A 19639-nucleotide genomic window follows, 5' to 3' on the forward strand; every position below is an offset into this window, starting at 1 on the left:
ACTAGAGAACTTTAAAATAGTAAATTCTGAATGGCATTCAATCATTTAATTGCCATAAATTTTCGGAGAATTAAGGAAAACCAACCGCTTAAGACGAATCATTATTCATCATGACAATGCGAGTTCTCAGGCATTGGCCCACGCAAGAGAGTTTTTGAGCAGTCCAAAAGATCGAGGTGAAGTATCATTCACCTTACAGCCCCGAATTGGCACAGAACCATTTCATTTTGTGCCCGAACACTAAAAATTTAGTTCTAGGTCAAAGATTTTTAACGCCCACAGAAGCTCTTGAACCCTATAAATAGCACGTTTTAGAGGTATGCACTTCTGAGTGGCAAAAGCGTTTTGTAAACTAGTTCAAATGAACGCAGAAGTGTGTTGACTTCTTAGAAGCATGTTTTAAAAAACAATAAAGCCATTTTCATTATAATTTTACTGTGCTTTCATTATTGGGCGCAAAATATAAAGGAACAGAAAATATAAAGATTTTTGTGACCAAATGTGTGTGTGGCTCTATGCAGGGAATGTGATACTTGCTGGATTATACTTTTGTTCTGCAAAAGTAGTCCCGGCATGATGTACTTTAAGGATTATATGGTAATTTTTCTAATAATCAATTTAAAAATCTGAATCTAAAAAGTACTGTAATAACGCAGTTATTTTTTTTCACCTCCAAATCAAACAAATGCTTTAAATTTACGGGCATTGTGGGACCTTAAAGCAAGTTAAGATTGTATTATGCAACAGCATCATTAAGAGCAAAAAGAATGCATAATTTATTATATTCAATTCCGAAATATTTCTCCTAACTTACCTTAACTTTTTTCTACATTACAGAAATCACACAACAATTGCAACTGATTATTTGAATGCGAAAATAAATTCCTGAATACATAACTGTTTATATGGGAGCAAACCAATACATACTCGTACATATATACGAATCGGGAATCGGGAAAAAAGTGCGCAGCAACGTAACAAACTCATTTATCAAATAGAGAGAATAACAAAAGAAAAAACTGAACGAGAAATACAAATAAGACTACAAGAGGAGCAACAAAATATTCAATACATTTCAAATAAAAACTAACTAAAGTACTTGTGCTTGCTACAAATGATATTAATGCCACAAAGTTGCAAGTAAGGGATAAAAACGTGCACAATAATCGAGCAAATTGGGAGATGTGCGCAACACGAAAGGAACAAAGAAGCAGCTGAACTATTTCTTTCAACAAAAAACCACTACGAAAAATGCGACGCATAGCGATTTTCACATGAAAAATGATGTTTATATGAAATTATGGCGAAAAACCAAATAATGCGGGATATTGCATACGCGCACATGCATTATAATACAATAACAATGTATTATTAGGACAAAAATAAGAGGGACGAAGAAAGAAAAAACCAAAGAGAAAGTAACAAAACAACAAAGCAACAGATACGGCAATAGGAAAGTAAGCGAAAAGGAGCCATATGAGAAAAAAACGATATGAAAAAATGTTAATGTAATAAGAGTAACATAATAATAAGAACAACAACAAAAAGTGCAAAACAGCAAAACAGCAAAAAGAACAAATGGTGACATACAAACATTACTGTCAAAATTGAAAGCAACAAAGTAGAAAGTAGTAAAAAAGGTGAAAGCATGTAGTGCAAGGCGCAAGGTGAAAGGACGTACAAAGAGAACGCTTTCGGGCTTTCGTGCAGGCAAGGAAAATCTGTACAACAAGCAGAAGACATTATTGTCACGACAAACAATACAGAAATATAATCACAAAAAGCAAACACAAACAGCATACAAACGAGCGTGCTTGACAGGCAGACTGCTGAGGCGTCATCTGCAGCGATATTCTACGTAGCTTCAGCTGTAGCAACATTTATCAAAGAAGCTGAGAGGACCAATTTTTTGGCGTACATATTTTTCCATATCTCGCACTTAACGGAAAAAAACATAAACTCTGCATTCGCTCGTTCTTACTCATACTTGTCGTGAATTCAGTTCAAAAACGCATTAACCCTAATGAGTGCGCGAATTGAGGCTCCAGTCGACGCCAAACAGCTATCGGGGCTTCTGCTGTGAAACCCTTTGGAAAACACACGTTAGACTAAAAGCTGTGCATTTGTCGGGGTGAGGTTGTGTGAGTGGTTGTGGACGTGTAGCGTTGGTGGTGGTGTAGGTGCGCCAACTTGCCACGTTTTTTACATACACAAATGTCGCCGATATTAATGCCAATGCACATGCTGGAAATTCGGATAATACTACTTTGCCTGCCATCGATACTACTGGCGACGACGCTAGAGCCGGGTGAGTAACAATGAATGTAATTCGAGATACAAAATTTTGTCTAATGCAAGGAATGTTTAAGTGCATAAAATTGATTAACTTCGACCAACTGGTAGGCTATATTTTATTTTTGAAGTTCAAAACTAACTTTAAATCGAAACAAATAACTTCAGAAATTAAAATAGTAAAAACATAATAAAATTAACTAGTTTTGCATCATGAGTTTAGATTCTGTTCTACATTTCCTACTTGTATTTTTTCATTAAGTTTAAGATTTATTCTTCTGCATCTTCTTTTTAAAGGGCCTAGTAACTGCCTCAGCGATTTATTTAGGTGTGCTTTCGTTTGATTAGCTTTTTTAAGGAGCAGGTATAGACTAGGCACTCATTCTCTTGTGGCCGACTTATAGCTTAAGGCTAGAAAGACTGGAAAATCTGCATACCTTAGTAGGAGGGTCTGAAGACTCAAATAGTTTTTAATATTTTTCCTAGCAAAAGCTAATAATTTTTAAACTGAAAATAGGTCAATATTTAAAATTAAATTAAATTAATATATTTATTTTTATTTTTATTTTATAAAGGTTTACATAACAATAAAATTGTTCTACAAACTGAAAGTAGTGCACCGCTAGCATCGAAGGCTTTCGGCTGAAAAAAAAGAAAGAAAAAATTATTTTTTATGCTTCTGAGAAATCTCTTTCTCTCTTGTTCCATGTTCCACATATATGTAGAGCTTGTTCTGGATTCACACATTTTCAATTATTCTTTATTTAAGAAACCAAATCTCTCTGTGACAAATTCGACTTTCATGAGGTGTGGCTGAATATGTTAGTCTTCTCCTTTGTCGTTTTCTTTGCCTTCTTTTACTTCTACTGCTGCTTCTACTTCTACCTCCACTTCTTCTAGTATTTTCAGCTATCCGCTTGCTCTTAGTCAAACATCCCCTTTTCATTTGCGCCTACTGAGTAACAGACGCAGCTGCAAATGTTTCAATCAAGAATCATTTTCTTACTTTAGGTTGTCCCCAACTGCGTGGCTCGGTCGCTACTAAGCGAACATTTGATCAAAGGCAGAAGTTGTGAGCTTCTTAATCCGAGTGCACCGTAAGAATAATTTCTGGCCAGTCCCAGTTGATTGGCAAACAAAATCTTAAAAAAAAAAATAATTGGCGCGTACACCCTTTTTGGGTGTTTGACCGAGCTCCTCCTCCTATTTGTGGTGTACGTGTTGATGTTCCACAAATGTAGGGACCTACAGTTTCAAGCCGACTCCGAACGGCAGATATTTTTATGAGGAGCTTTTTCATGGCAGAAATACACTCGGAGGTTTGCCATTGCCTGCCGAGGGGCGACCGCTATTAGAAAAATGTTTTTATTAATTTTGCTTTCGCCGAGATTCGAAACAACGACCTCTCAGTGAATTCCGAATGGTAGTCACGCACCAACCCGTTCGGCTACGGCGGCCGCCAATCTTTAGCACATATTAATTTTCAAATTGGTCTAATACATGGTTTCATCAACAAATTTTAAACTTATAATTAAAATTTGAAACAGTAAAGTTTTCATATTGAAATTAACAATTCCTAAATTTTAACAGGCTGATAAATTTTAAAGTTCACTGCATAAGTCATATGTTTCTTGTTACAAGGTAATTAAAGATTTGTCTTTAAGTGATCTAATTTTTTTATGATATGCATTCACTCGCACCTTCTTTGATATAGATACGATTTATTTATAAATTTTGTTTGTTCTATATTTCATAATGAAACAATAGAAAATCAGAGTATGCAGGCATTTTTTATTTTGTTTTATTTCACTTGATGTAGATCATTTAAAAAATAGCACAAATTGTACATATAATTCCATCAACAGTTCATCACTTTATTGAGCACCTTATCCATGCAAATCGTGTGATAAATATGGTGATGGCATGCATGCCTTCAAATGGAGTTGGAAATTTGACTTTTATCGAAGAAAAAATGAGCAAATATGTTTATTTGAAACTTTTCCAAGAAAATTTGGTTCGAAGCGTTAAAAAATTACAAATTGAAAATGACTTTCGCTTCTATCAATATAACGACCCTAAGGACAGCAAGTCACAAATAATGCAAATATGATATATAAATGTCCCCACAATCCCAGATTTTAAAAATTTTTGGTCGATCTTGAAGAGAAATATAAGAGAATATCACAACCATAATAAATCTGATCTTAAAAAGGATATACTTAAAGAGAGACAAGAATAAAGAAAAAAATTAGTTGAGTCCATGTCATGTAGACTTCAAGCTGTAATTGTAAATAAAGGATACCCAACAAAGTACTTAATATCTTAAAATTTTACAAATTTAGAACTAGAGTGAGTTCACAATGTTCTTATTATGGCAAATTAAGTACTTATGCTCCTTTTCTTTCCATGTTTATAACTAACAATAAGTGACTTTCGCATACTCTGAAAATAACAAGTACTGTGTACGAGTTCATTTTCAACACAACGATTTTAGTGAACCTAGTTAGATTAACGTAACGTAACATCAACTTGACTAATAACCATTTTTTTACTAACTGACTTAGAGACCACTTTCAACAATTTTTCGTTCGCTAGTAAAAAAATTTATTCTATCGATGCTTTTTCCAGCCCGGGAAATTTTTAATAAATCTTGTACTCTCATACTTACAGTCGTTTAAGCAGTTTTTGGTTTTATTGTTTTAGTAGCATAAAATGTTCATTATAAAACTTGGTGGTATTCTGTTCTACTTTCTTTCGAGCTTTGAAATAATTGTCAATTAGAATCGTTGGGAGTGATTTGAGACTCGATGAAACGAAAAAGCGACACTAAAAAGAGACATACATATAGATCATATAGTATATAGCCTGCGAGAGAATGAGATAGAACACAGTTATACAGCGTTCCCTATTCTCCGTCTCCTCTTTGTGCGGTGCTTCGTTGCCTCCCCACTCTTGGCTACGAAGCGTTATAAGTTGATATACGTATATGTGTGTGGCTGCGTACTGCTGAGCCACCCTAGTATAGTGAGTATTGTAGTATGTATACTACACTGCCTATTACTTGCTTTGGTGTTTAGTTCAAGCGTCATACGTATGTATGTTTGCATGTATGCTAGTACGTAAGTGTGCGCGCCTGCGTATTACGGAGCCACGGTGAGCGAGAAGGCATTATGTATACCTATACTACACTACCTAATACTTGCTTACACCAAGCGTCCTACGAAGGGTTGTGTGTATATGCGTTACGACGCTCATAATAGCAACCGCGTGTGCTGTATTGCGTCCGTATTTTTATATTCGTAAATATTTTCATTTGTAAATATTTACCGCAATTGTGCCGAAAAATAATGCAGAAAAGTGTCGTGAATATCGATAGAAAAAAAACAAAAAGAAAATAAAACTAAAAAAACCGCAAAGACTTCAACAGAACGTGTACGTGAATTTCGTGCACGCCGAAAAACATTACGAAATGCGCAACCTAGTGTTTCTATTATGCATAACAATGCATCCACTGTGGATGAATAATAACAAAATGAAGAAAATAAAATATGAACAATATTATAATGAACCTATAATTATCCCGCTCCTAATGCTGCTTTCGTCTCATTCTCTCTCAGTTTGTTTTACGGAAGGTTTCACTTCTATCGCGTCTAACCGTTAGATTGGTATTTTTTATAGTTTCGTATGAATAACATTCGAATCAAGCATAACAAAATATTATATATAATTTGGTAAGAGAGATCCATTATTTGTGTATTTTTTTTATTAAATTTTACAATCACCGCCGGCGCACAGTGCGGCCGATTCCCGAAAAGCTGGCCAAAATTCAAAAAATTAAGTAATTGATTCAAAATTTCTCACTCGGGGGTTGTCGGGGTCGCTGATTACGAATTTTATTTTAAAATTTTGAAAATCCACCCCCTTCCACCCCTATTGGCCATCCCCTCACGTGAAATATCGTATATTCAAGAACATAATCAAGATGCATGTAAATTTATATGTTTTCGGGGTCGCAAGGTAGCAAGTGGTAGCAGCTGAATCTTGTTTTATTCAGTAACCATTACTTTTTTGAGTAACCTTTAATAGGTTTCAAAGCAGCATATGACGGCGTTGTATTACTTTACAGTTTGAAAACTCAAATTTTATAAAAAAAAATTGAAAAAAATGTATCTACGTATTGCTGCAGCTAAAAATTTTGTGTCGAGGTATTGATATGTACTAAAGATTCCTCGTATTTTGCTAACCTTCCGAAAATGATTCCATTTGGTTTTGTTCAATTTACTCCATTACAAAATCTTTCAAATGTGTACAACTTTCACTATTCATCGACAGTAATACGATGCTCAAACGAAGGCCACGTTGCGACTGAAAATACAGAGGATACTTAGGGTACAGGACGTTGCTATGAACGGTTTTCACTACTCAAGGCATTACTGTAGCCAACCCAAAGACAAAAAAACTCTATCTAGGAACTTTTTTTTTCGACTTTTGGCCAGCTTTTTGGGAATCGGCCGCACTGTGCGGCGGGCCATTAAAAGCAAGTTTATCTGTTTTATGCCACATTGATTTCCTTCCTTCTCAAAGTTATTAAAATAGCTAATGATGCCAAGTACAACATACTAAATAACATATATGTAAATATTTTCAACATTTCCTAGTATATATTGTATTTATTAGAAATATTTCGCTTCACCCATGCATTGCATCCACCCAATAACCTTTAGCGCCCTGCGGCGTATACGTAATCATGTTCTTATGAATACGAACCACACCCTTCTCCATGTACGAAACTTTTGTACGGCTTGTAAAAAAATAATAATTTTTCATTTTTAATCCATAAGCAAACTGTAGTATGTGACGCAATCGCTTTGAATAAGCAAAAAGAAAGGAAAATAATACAAATACAAAAGAATAAAAATCCCAATAGTGTTTTTATAGGATGCGCTTAAAGCAAATATTTACTTTATACTGCTTTTCTGCCTCACGCATTCACGCATGCATCTTAAACAGTAACTTAACCGAAATATTTCCACCCCACCCCTCATACATTTTGGTTGGTTCGGTTGGTTTGGTCGGCTTTACACATAGGACACGCAGATAATAAGCATAATGAAGAATACGCTAGGGAAAGATTAGTAAAAGTAAGCAAGCATGCACCAACAACATGCGCTTAAATGGGGAGAAATGCGAAAAATAAATTGAGGAAAGTTGCTTGTACTAAAGGACCTGAGTAAAGAAAACAGAAAAAAAAGAAAACGTGCCTACCCATAGCAACGCCAACAAGTGTTATGTTGCTTAACGATTTAAACGCCCAGCGAACGCCCTCATTCTGATTATGAATGCAAACGCGCACATATATAAGTCGCTGTGGCATGGGCCGTTTAGCCATTTTGTGTGTATCCCTCTGGCTAAGAGCGCTTGTGGCAAAGTGAAAATAGAAATTTGATATTATTTACGATGCGCGTACGTTATTTGACCTTAGCGGCCTAGCATAAATTATCACCAATACTTACACACAAAGCAGACAACACCAGCCCTACCTCCAGCAGCAACACCTCAAATATATGCCACGATCCCTTTTGCAGCATTTTTATCGAAAATGGTGAAACCGCTAAACACCAACACGCTGAATTTCGTCCGAGTTAGGCCAATTTTATGTGGGTAAGAAGTTTAAAATTTATTCGCCATTTATGTGTCTTCATAAATAAAATGAAAGGCTGATTCGATGCTACAATTGGGGGAGGAAAGTTAAATAGCTACATGTAATAGTCAGCAAGCGCCTACCGAATAGAAATGGAGGGCAAGACTTGCAGCACTGACTTTGGCAGTCTTGTACTTGTGTTTTTGTATTTAGCAGGCAGTCTACTTTTAGGCGCTCACGCTTATTATATTTCATTTTACTGCTCGAGAGATGATACCTTTTTTCGGAGCAATAATTTAACTGCCTCGTACGTATAGGCGTAATTTTTCGGCTGCTATTTCACTTAATGCCCTTTTGGTGTACTTACTTATATTTATGTATTGTATGTCTACTATACTCGTATATACTTTTGTATAAATCCAAATACTTACGTTTATATACCCAAAACCAAAGAGCAAAAAACGAAAACTGGCACGTGCATGCAAAGTTGAAGATACTTGTAGGATGAACGCCAATACTGCTTCCACTTGAAACTAATTTAGGCATTGATGTTTAAAGCTTCAAAATTCTTACTCACGCCTGCTTCTGATATTCACTTTTTAAAGCAATCGTTTGTTAGAAAAGCACATAAGTTCTGAAACAAGTACATGACAAGTAATAATTGGTTTAAAATTTTGCGCCTGTTAGTTTTTCTTTTTGGCAGTTTTGTAATTTATATAAACTTTGAAACAAGCACGTGGTTATTTTATAGGAAATAATTTTGACTCTGGCTCTTTTCACAGCCAAATACGTATGGTTTAATTAACTTCGAGCACTACCGAAAGCATCTGTACCGAGCAGTGGTTTTTCGATACCTAAACTTGCAAGTAAACATTCTGTCCCTTAGGGAATATTATAATATACATTTCCCAAATCACAGTCTTTCAAACTCTTTTTATGCTAAAAATGGTCTTATTACTAGAGCCTTAATTGAGCTTAATAAAATCTCTTAACTTGTTGAGATAGCTTTTGAATTTTTTGAAATTTATTACAAATAGTTTAATTATACTTCCTCTTCTATTGCTATTAACCTTGAAATATGTCCAGTTAGCCTATAAGAATATATTACGTTCATTGGTTTAATAAATAAATAAATAAAATGAGGAAATATTATTGCACAGAAAGAAACCGCCTATCAGGAAAATATTTAGAGAAATTGGATTTTCGTACCTCAGTTAATATTTAAAGCTAAATATAGAGATGTCTAAAATTAAAACAAGACATGGAAAAATAAATTTCAGTTCAATAATAAAAATTAAAATGTGATGTGCTTCGAAAGACGTATCATAAGGAAAATATATGGTCCGGTTGCAACAATAGATGGCAGCTACCGCATTCGCTACAACAATGAAATCGAAGAAATCGTTCAAAGACAAAATGTAATACGTTTTATCAAAGCCCAACGAATTAGATGGATTGGGCACGTACTGCGCATGCCGAAAGATTGAAATGCTAGGAAAGCTTTTATTTTAACACCCATTGGAGGAAGAAAAAGAGAACGCCCACGAAAGCGATGGTTAGATGACGTCGAATCAGATCTTAAGCAAATAAACGTACACAACTGGAGAGATGTAGCCTTGGATAGAATAAAGTGGAGAAAAATTGTTGATGAAGCTATGATCCACCACTGGACACCATCAGTAACGTGATGAACAACACTGTCAAAACGATATACCAATGGGCATCTCGCGCAGGGCTAGTGATTAACGCGGGAAAAACGGACATGGTACTTTTTACCAGGAAGTACAAAGTTCCGGCGTGGAACCTCCCGAGCTAGGCAACAACAAACTACTTCTCAAAGATTATGCGAGGTACCTCGGAATAATACTGGACGGCAAATCGCTGTGGAAGCACAACGTTGAGGAGAGGGTGAAGAAGGCCAGTAATGCATTGTACGCATGTAAAAGAATGCTGGGCGTTACTTGGGGTCTATCACCCTCTCTGATGCATTGGTGCTACACAGCAGTTGTCAGACCGATATTGCTGCATGGAACCTTAGTATGGTGGACTGCGATAAAAAAACTGGCATACTTAATGCCGCTAGAAAGGATTCAATGACTCTCTGCTCTGTGCATAACAGGAGCGATGAAGACCACTCCAACGGCGGCGCTGGAAATGATACTCAGCATGCCACCTATTGACCTCATGGCGGAAGACCTGGCAACGAAATCTGCGAGGAGGCTAATGGCTGCGGGGGTATTCACCTGCAGAACCTTCGGTCACAGCTCAATAGGAAAGTGGAGCTCAGGTGGCAGGGACTACAAGAGGAGGGATGACACAAAGGCATGAAGCCTGGCCATAGAACTTTTCACATCTATACAGACGGCTCGAAAACTCCAGACGGAGTGGGAGCGGGTATTTACTGTTCAAAACTAGGAATAAGGCAGTCTATCAAGCTGCCAGACCACAGCAGTATTTTCCAGGTGGAAGTTTTTGCTGTGGGGAAGGCCGCGGAGCTAGCTTAAACTAGAACAAGAAAGAACTCAACAATTAATATATACGTGGATAGTCAAGCAGCAATAAGAGCAAAAAGCTCATATTGTATTAAGTAAAAAAATGTTCGACGGAACAGGGAGGCCATAGAAAGGCTAGCCGGAAACAATAGGCTGCATATCTACTGGGTACCTGGTCACAAAGGCATTATGGGGAACGAAATAGTAGATGAGATAGCAAAAAGTGCTGTGAGACTACCATTTGAACAAGAGAACGACATACCAAAACCGCTAAACACAATATACAACGAAATGGACGACCACATGAAAAGGCAAGTGGAAGCTAGGTGGACTAGCCTGACCACATGCAAAACAGCAAAAGTCATGTGTAGAACTAACAACAAAAAACTGACTCCATTCGTACTTACGCTCTCGCGAAAGTAATGCAGAACTATCATAGGTATGCTAACAGGCCACAATCTATTGGCTGCATATGCGTACAAGATAGGGATTGCTAACACGGACAAATGCAGAAAATGCAGAGAGGATGCTGAGGAGACTTTAGAACACCTTCTGTGCGCTTGTCCGGCATTATCAAAAACGCGACTAAGATGCCTGTGAGCCCCACTGTTTGAGGATCTGGAAAACGTCTCAAAAGCGGAGCTCCCAGCCCTACTTAGATTCGCCAAAAGCGCTGACATCCTACATGATGTCTACTTCAGGTATTCATAGAGGTCGGTCTCCATCTGGTATCGCTAGGGACCAAAAGGTCTATGCGCGGCTTACTGCCAACCAGGCTAACCTAACCTAACCTAACCTATGATCCACCACGGATTGTGAAGCTAAGAAGAAGAAGAAGAATAAAAATTAAAAATAACTGTCTGATTTCTTTAATTCATTATTATATCAGGTCAGTCCATAAGTTCTTGCGTTTTTTAAAGGTGGTTTTAAAATTAATAAAAAAGATCTTTACAGTATCTATTAATCAATAATATATTTTCCTTCATTATTTATAATGTCGTCTCAACGTTCAGGCAAATTTTTAGTTCCCTGTTCAAAAAATTTTTTGTCCTTGGAGTTAAAATACGCCTCGATATCCCTTTTTGTAGCTTCCTTCGAGGAGTAGTTCTTGTTACTCATATGGAATTGAAGTCCACGGAAAAGGTGATAATCACAAGGTACAATATCCGGAGAGTGTGGTGGATGCGGCATTAGCTCCCATCCCAACTCGTTCAGCTTGCCTAATGTTTGCCTTGCGGTATGAGGTCTTGCGTTGTCGTAGTGAAAAAAAACTTAGCGTCTATTCACTAAAGACGGTCGATATTTTTTAAGTGCCACATTCAAGTTTGATAGCTGATGGGAATAATAATCAGCACTTATCGTCTGGTTTGGTTCCAGAAGTTCATAATAAACAAAACCGGCCATATACCACCAAATAGACACGAGAATCTACTTGGGGTGAAGGTCATCTCTAGGGGTCGGTTCTGGTGTTTCATCTTCTTCTCACCTTTGGCGTTTACGAACAAGATTATTGTAAAGGACCCATTTTTCATCACCAGTAACGAAAAGGTTCAAAAAACTTTCATATTCAAGCCGTTGCAGCAGCTGAGAACTCACAGTCACTCTCTGCTGAACGTTGGCGACGGAAAGTCTATGCGGAACCCATTTTCCCAGCTTTGAAACCTTTCCCAACTGAACCAGGTGCCTGTGAACTGTTCCATGCCATGAATTTAAACTCTGAGCTATCATATCGACTGTGAAATTTGGCTCAATTTCCACGAGTTCGAGCAAGGCGTCGGAGTTAAAGACTTCAGGACAACCAGCGCGCGGGGCATCCTCCACCCCGTAGTTACCACTTCGGAATTTTGAAAACCACTCTTGCGCAGTCCTTACACTCACGGTATCCTCTCCGTGAACAGTGTTTATTTCTGCAGCAGCAGTTGTTGCATTTTTACCACTTTTATAAAAATAATACAAAATATGCCTCTTATACGGCTCCATTTTATTTTTTAACAACACGTGTTTCTATTCGCGATTAAAATCATTTGTTAAATGAAAAATATATCCAAGAAAATATAAATAGTTCCGTTATATTCCGCGAATAATTTTTTGCATACAAAAATCGTACAAAAGTGAAATTATGGGTAAAATACGCACGAACTTATGGACTGACCAGAAATGATCATATTATTGGTCACATTATTATATTCAAATATTAATTCAATACGCGAAAAAACGCAATACTTTTTGCCAATATTTATTCAGTTTCAAAATTTTTTTTCCGATACCAGAAACAAGTACAAGTATCGATTTCAAATTGGTGTCGAATGGTTATTGGATTTAGAACCAGCCCAGGACCACCACTTCCGTAGCATTCCCAAACATTTATGAAATAACAACAATAAATTATTGACCATGATAAGCTCTTCTATGTCGAATTCTCGAAGAAGCATGGACTTAGGCTTCCTCATCGCTCCAGTGTTTTTCAAGCGGAACTAATAAGTTTCAAAAGTCAAATCAATTGACTTTTGACTCAGGTTTTATCTTTTAAGGAATTAACCAATTAGTTACTAGCCAAGCAACAATCGACACTCTGGCCTGCCAGATGTTGCAACTGATGTTCGTCGAAAAATGCTTAATCTCAACTCGGAGCTCGGCTAAACAGCTAACTGCACTGTTTGCGCCAATTATATATATATTTATTTATTAAATTAAGTAAACGAAAAGCAAAAGCTCTGAAGCGCTGGGCTCATTTTAGGACTCGCCAAGGACGAAAGTTTGTTGTAACCTTAAATTCTCTTAAGTAAGCTTTCAAACTAGGGCAGATAATTGCAAAGACAACTTCATGACCCAGTTTAATTATTATCTCTCGCGCTAGTGACTTGATCTCACTTCAAGTTTGTACGATTAGATACACCTTTTCGGGGTTATCTGATTTCGCAGGTATATAGTACGAATTAGCTACAATCGACTACTGCCACCAAAGTCAACACAACTAAAGCCGCCGCGGATATTCGAAGGATTGGGAAGTATGGGAAGTACATACCTAATCCTCTTAAAATATACTTGCATGCGCATCAGGGTGGAGTGAAATATTTTTTTTTATCGATTTTGGCAGATCTACAGAAAGTTGGCTTTCTGTTTAAGAAATAAGGGCGCAAAATATTATTTGTCTCGTCGAATGTAAAGAGGAGTCCCAGGCATCATTAATTAAAAAAAACGTTAAGTTCAGCCTCTTAATTTTCTCTCCTCAAAATGATCTATGTACGTACATAAATGCATACATTTATACAAACACTAACACTTTTGATTCATTTTTGGTATGGTAAGGTAACTTATAATGCTGTTTGGAGTTATTGATGAATTTGGTGATATCTTGATAAATGATTTTCCGTTACGAGCTCACGTTATGGGTGATGAGCCGTGCCGGTTTTTGTTATTTATTATTCAAAATGTTTCGAGTACTGTAGTTAAAAACAAGTTTCAGGCATACAACTTAAAATTTTTAACTAATCTATCTAAGTATATATATATATTGTATATATATATTGATTTTTATTAACTCTTATATTCATAACTTTAGTCTTTCAGTGCAAAATTGAATAACCTGTATCAAAGTGGGACATTCTGTTATTAATTCTAGGCTATTTTTTGTACTTTTTTAATTTTCTTTATTTTTTCTCTCCAAATATATTTCTTACCTAACTTAGAAATCATACAAAAGGAAAATCGGGAGAGCGAATACAAATATATAAGAACCTCTCTTTCGTTACCCAATCATAATTGCAAATTCTTCAGATCCAGTTCTTTTTTAAAATTTAAGATCGTGTTGAGTTGAAGGTACATATATATGGACATCTTTTTTAGAATATTATTCGGAATATTAAATTCATTTCTGCTATGTTTTGAAGCTGCATTCATGCCATTATGTGTGGCATAGCACATCATTATATTGACCACCTAAGCTTTGCTGCCTGTGCTGTTAGCGATCGGTAATACTTTAAATGACTCGGGCCAGTATAAGTGACAATGAAGAAGATTTGCACAAATCCGTAAATGCAGCTTACATTTTCGGCGCTCAATAAGCAAAGTCTTGGGTTTATCTATGTTCAGCCGCTTCCATTCTGTCCTTAGAACGATGTTTTCCAATAATTTATTCAAATCTAACCGTAAAATGAGATAGGTTGTTCCTAGGTGATGCCCAGTTCTATTGATTAGCGCCAAGTTGGCATTTCTAGGTAAATTTCGATATGGGTCGCTACAGCGGCTATGTTTGTTTTACTTTGGACCAATTCTTTTCCAATTTTCCACAATGAGATGAATTTTTTTGCACACTGAAGCCTTGATAACGACCGACCGCACGACGAATTTCACGGGCAGCCGGAAATTCTGATAATAAATATTTTTCAACAATTTCCACACGTTCAACAAGCATGGATCAAATCAAATAATCATAATCAAATGCCAGACCTTAGTGAAAGTTTTGAAGTTTGATGTCATTGCTAACTTTGAAAGCTGCTGAAGCATATCAATTGGGCTGGAAGTTTATGTCACCACTGAAGGATCGATTTTTTTATAAGAAACTTTTCCACAGCAAAACTGCACTCAAAGATACATATTTGTATATAGAGTAGTGATCGTAATATGATTAACACATTATCTACCATTTGATGCTACATATCAACAGTGGGATTTGATCTCGTAATGAACCGAATAACAATCACACGCAAATCAACTTGACTAAGGCAGCCTTAAGAGCGATCGAGCTTTGAAATTAAATTAGAAAAAAAAGTTTAGGATACTGTAAAATTATGTGGAATATATTTCCGGTAAGTGCGAGTCAAGGATCCGCTCTAATTAATGCATCCTAGTAAGCCACAGATTCGCTTGAATGATGCTCAAACTCATGAGACTGCGAGCTAAGTTGGCAGTAAGGATAGTTTGTTTGCAAAGACTACAGATTTCACGTAGGCTCATACAAAGAAAATAGTCGAGTGGTGCTGAGTCACGTGATCTCGGAATCCAGTGAATGGCACCGCTACAAAAGATGACGAAGCCTTCTAATTTTCCCTTAATACATTAAAAAATTTGTTATTCATACCCCACATCTGCCGTCATTGACAGTGAACGCATCTCCCTCAGCATCTTTGAACGAATAAGAACCGAGGAGCTAGTCAGATATAAATCAATAAGAAATAGTGATTTTTTCCGGAATGTAGAGGCGACTGGTGAGTCTCCAATGGGTTTCTGTTGTAGTTCTGGAAATTTGACTTTTTATGAACCCACTTAACGAGAAATAAGCTCCAAATGGTCAGCGATACATTTGAGGCAGCTAAGGTAATATTTGGCGAGCTGAGTAAGTTCGAGCGCTCCTATTGAAATCCCTACCAATTTAAAAGAATGTGCAAGGAAGCTCGTATCTGCAGAAAGATTCCTCATGATTAATACAATATATACATACTATACTTACGTACATGTACGTATGAGTAGCACAGCACACACAATAAACTATAAAAATTAACGATGCCATAAAATGAGCGTGGAATGTATGGAGAAAGTACAATAAAAAAACCAAAAATCACATAAAATTAAGAAAATAAAATAGAATAAGATTGCATGCGTCTAAATAACTATATTTTTTATCACTGCAATGTTCCAACTTTTTAATAGCTTTTACATCCATTCGTTTTACCAACAAGCCACGTGCCGCATAAAATCACTCGTTCATTCATTATTCGTTATTGCAGTTGTTTATATGGATTTTTGTGTAGTTTCCCAAGTGTAGCTGTTTAATAAGCGACTAAAGTACGGTTTTGATATGAGAAATTAGGCAAACATTTATATACATATATGAATATACTTAAGGGCGTTCCAATTGTTTCTCAAAAAATATTTTTTTTTTTTTTTTTTTATTTATTTTTTTATTTATTTGCATTATAAATTACGATCTGTTAATATTAACAATAAGTAATTGGTGTTAGGGTTTGGAATTAAAATGTCCCTTCCCTTTGAAAGAGAACATTATTGTCTTTGGTGGTATTTAGTTACAATTTTACTAATACATAGCTTTCTATAATTTTATATTATTATATTTGATTTTATATTACAGTACGGGCAAGATCTGTGGGTGTTTTGCGCTTTAGTCTTCTTGGTTTAAGTTCCATTTCCGGTATCAGTCTCATCTCATGGTTTTTGTGCTCTAATAGTCGCAAGATGTGCTTACTGCTGCTTCTTTTTACTGCTTCAGTGACAGTGTCTATGCCGAGGTCGCGGTGAATATCGTCATTTTTTATGTACCAATTTGCGTTTGTGATTGTCCTTAGCATCTTAGATTGACTTCTCTGAATGATTTGTAGGTTTGATTTACTGGCAGTCCCCCAAATTTCTAGTCCGTAGGTCCATGTCGGTCTGAATATTGATTTGTATATCATTTGTTTATTAAGTAAGCTTAGGGTTGATTGTTTTCCTAGTAGCCAGTAGAGTTGTCGGAATTTGTTTTTCATCTCGTTTCTCTTGTTTAGTATGTGTTTTTTCCATGTGAGTTTTGAGTCAATCGTTATGCCTAAGTATTTTGCACTTGAGTGTATTTTTATGTCTTCCCCGTTAATTTGGATTGGATATCTTGCAGATTTTCTCTTCGCGTATATTACATGCTGTGTTTTGCCTTTATTGACCTCAATGCCCCATTTTTTAAACCATTTTGTAGTAGCTGATAGCGTATCTTGTAGTGTTTTTGTTGCTGCTTCTTCATTTTGGTTAGCTGACATTAAAACTGTGTCGTCTGTAAATGTATCTATCATTGATCCTCGAGTAGTTGGCGTTGGTATATCTGCTGTGTATACTAAGTATAGTATGGGGCCCAGTACGCTTCCTTGTGGTACTCCAGCAGACGCCGTCAAGATAACAGAGCACTCATCATCATATTTTATGAAGAAGTGTCTATCAGTCATGTAGGTTTTAAGGATATTAAATATGTTAATTGGTAAAATGGTTTTTAGTTTATATAGAAGTCCTTTGTGCCATACTCTGTCAAAAGCTTTCGCGATGCCCAAATACAAGGCAATGCAATATTTCTTCTTATCGAAGTCGTGTGTAATTTTGTTGACTACTCTGTGAATCTGTTGCACAGTTGAATGTTGTTTTCGGAAACCGAACTGGTGTGAGGGGATAGCGTCTTTTTGTTTTAGAATCGGGGCAATTCTGTCAAGCAGTATTTTTTCAAACAATTTAGAGAGGATGGGCAGCAAGCTAATTAGTCTGTACGAGCTAGCAACAGTGGCGTTCTTGTTTGGCTTGGGGATCGCTATAACTTGTGCAACTTTCCGTGCTTTTGGGAAGTATTGTAACCTAATTATTCCGTTGAAGAGGTCTCGTATGTATTTTATTATAGTATCGGGTAGTTCCTTTAGTATTTTCCCATTTATTTGATCATATCCCGGTGTCTTTTTGTCTTTAAGTTTCTTTATATAATATTTGATTTCTTCTTTTGTCGTGTTTTGTATTATGTGGTCTGCATTCTCAATTGTGTTCGGCAGATCAATGTCTTTATTATCCATGCTATTTGTAAATATTGTTTTAAAGTGGTCAGCTAATGTCTCAGCCTTTTCTTTGCTTGTTCTAGCCCATGTGTTGGAGTTTGTTTTTATTGGAGGCTTGTGTATGGTTGTTTTAGTGAGTTTTTTAGTTGGTTTCCATAGGGAATAGTTGGTAGCTGTAGTTGTTTCGAGGCTGCTAAGGTACTTCTTCAGTTGATTGTCATTATGTTCTTGGAGAATTTTTTTGAGTTCGTTTGATGATTTGTTTAGTTTAGCTTTAATAAAATAGTTAGCTTTAAAAAAATATAACCGACATTTTTTTCGACGAGTAAAACAAGCTACTGGAAATTCTAAACATAATGTCCGTGGATTCTTATTTTTCACTTTAGTTATTAATTCCAAATTCCAATTCTCTAAGTTTTTATTTTAACATAATTTTTTCAACGATTTTCTTTTTAAAATATTCAAATTTTTAAAAAAATTTCCATGCTGCGATCTCTAGTTGACAGTTTTAAGCAAAAAAAAAAACTTCGTAAAATTATTTTTCTTACCCAAAAATCACAAAAAATTTCTTGGGAATTATTAACTAAACTTAAAATTACAGCTATGATTCCCTAGAGTTTCCTGTTCAGAATTGCTGGTAAAATAGTTCAGTCGCAGAAATATAGTAGAGAAACCTGCCCTAATGTACATGAATAAAAACCATTTTTAATTAAATCAAACATAAAAATAAAAAGAGGAAAGACCAAAGACCAAAAGTGTGGTAAAAGTTTATCGTACATATTTACTTACTAATATATGTATAGGAGATTTATACTTAATACTAATTAACTCATTGCGTTCTGATTTAATCCAATAAAGAGTCTTAAATACGCTAGAAAAAATAGCATTCGTAGAAAAAAATTGGAAGATTAATAAATAAAAGGAAGTTGAAAGGATTAATTAGCTTAACGCTGCGCTAATTAACTACTTGCTTGGTTCGTTACATGATTAATAATCTACTGTGGGCAAAAAGTAAGGTGAATTTATTTGTCAAACTTCGCGGGATTAAAATTTCGCTCTAGTTATTTTTTTCATGAGTTGGCAGCACTGTTAATAACATCTGGGCCAACTTTCATGTGAATGTCATTATCAGTAATCTATTCACGCTTGTGTTTACCAAACGACCAAGAGTGCATTTTTCGATTTTTACAATGTCTGATTTGATTGAGCAGAGAAGTGCCATCAAATTTTGTTTGCGGAATGAAATTTCGGCTGCGGAAACGTTTAGCATGTTGCAGAAGGCATTTGGTGGTTCGACCATGTCGCAAAAAAATGTTTATAAGTGGTACAAAGACTTCAAAGAGGGTCGAGAACGTGTTGATGACTTGGAGCGCTCCGGACGACCATCGACGTCAACAGATGACCAACACGTCAATAAAGTGAAAGAGTTAGTGCTCAAAAATCGTCGGTTGACTGTTAAAGACCTTACTGATATGATCGGAATATCAGAAGGATCTGTGAAAACCATTTTGAAAGACCACGTGGGCCTACGAAAAGTCAAATCTCGTTTGGTACCGAAAACTCTCAATTTCTTGGAAAAAAGTCGTCGCTTGATGTGTGTGAAACAATGCTTTCAGACTATCAGGACAAGCTCAAATACATCATTACGGGAGATGAGACTTGGATTAATGCTTACAACCCTGAAACAACCGACCAAT

The 19639-nt window shown here is 36.1% G+C and overlaps 1 protein-coding gene across 2 annotated transcripts in view; it reads left to right on the forward strand.

The window, feature by feature from the left end:
• Positions 1 to 825: 825 nt before the first annotated feature.
• Positions 826 to 19639, forward strand: part of LOC128868697 (zwei Ig domain protein zig-8) — a 99479-nt gene continuing 80665 nt past the window's right edge. For both annotated transcript variants that reach the window (XM_054111097.1, XM_054111098.1), the window contains exon 1: positions 826 to 2308. In XM_054111097.1, coding sequence (XP_053967072.1) covers positions 2215 to 2308 — 94 coding nt within the window. In that variant the 5' untranslated portion in view covers positions 826 to 2214. The remainder of the gene's footprint in view (positions 2309 to 19639) is intronic.

This window comes from Anastrepha ludens, chromosome 6 (genome assembly GCF_028408465.1).
Source record: "Anastrepha ludens isolate Willacy chromosome 6, idAnaLude1.1, whole genome shotgun sequence".
Lineage (NCBI taxonomy): Eukaryota > Metazoa > Arthropoda > Insecta > Diptera > Tephritidae > Anastrepha > Anastrepha ludens.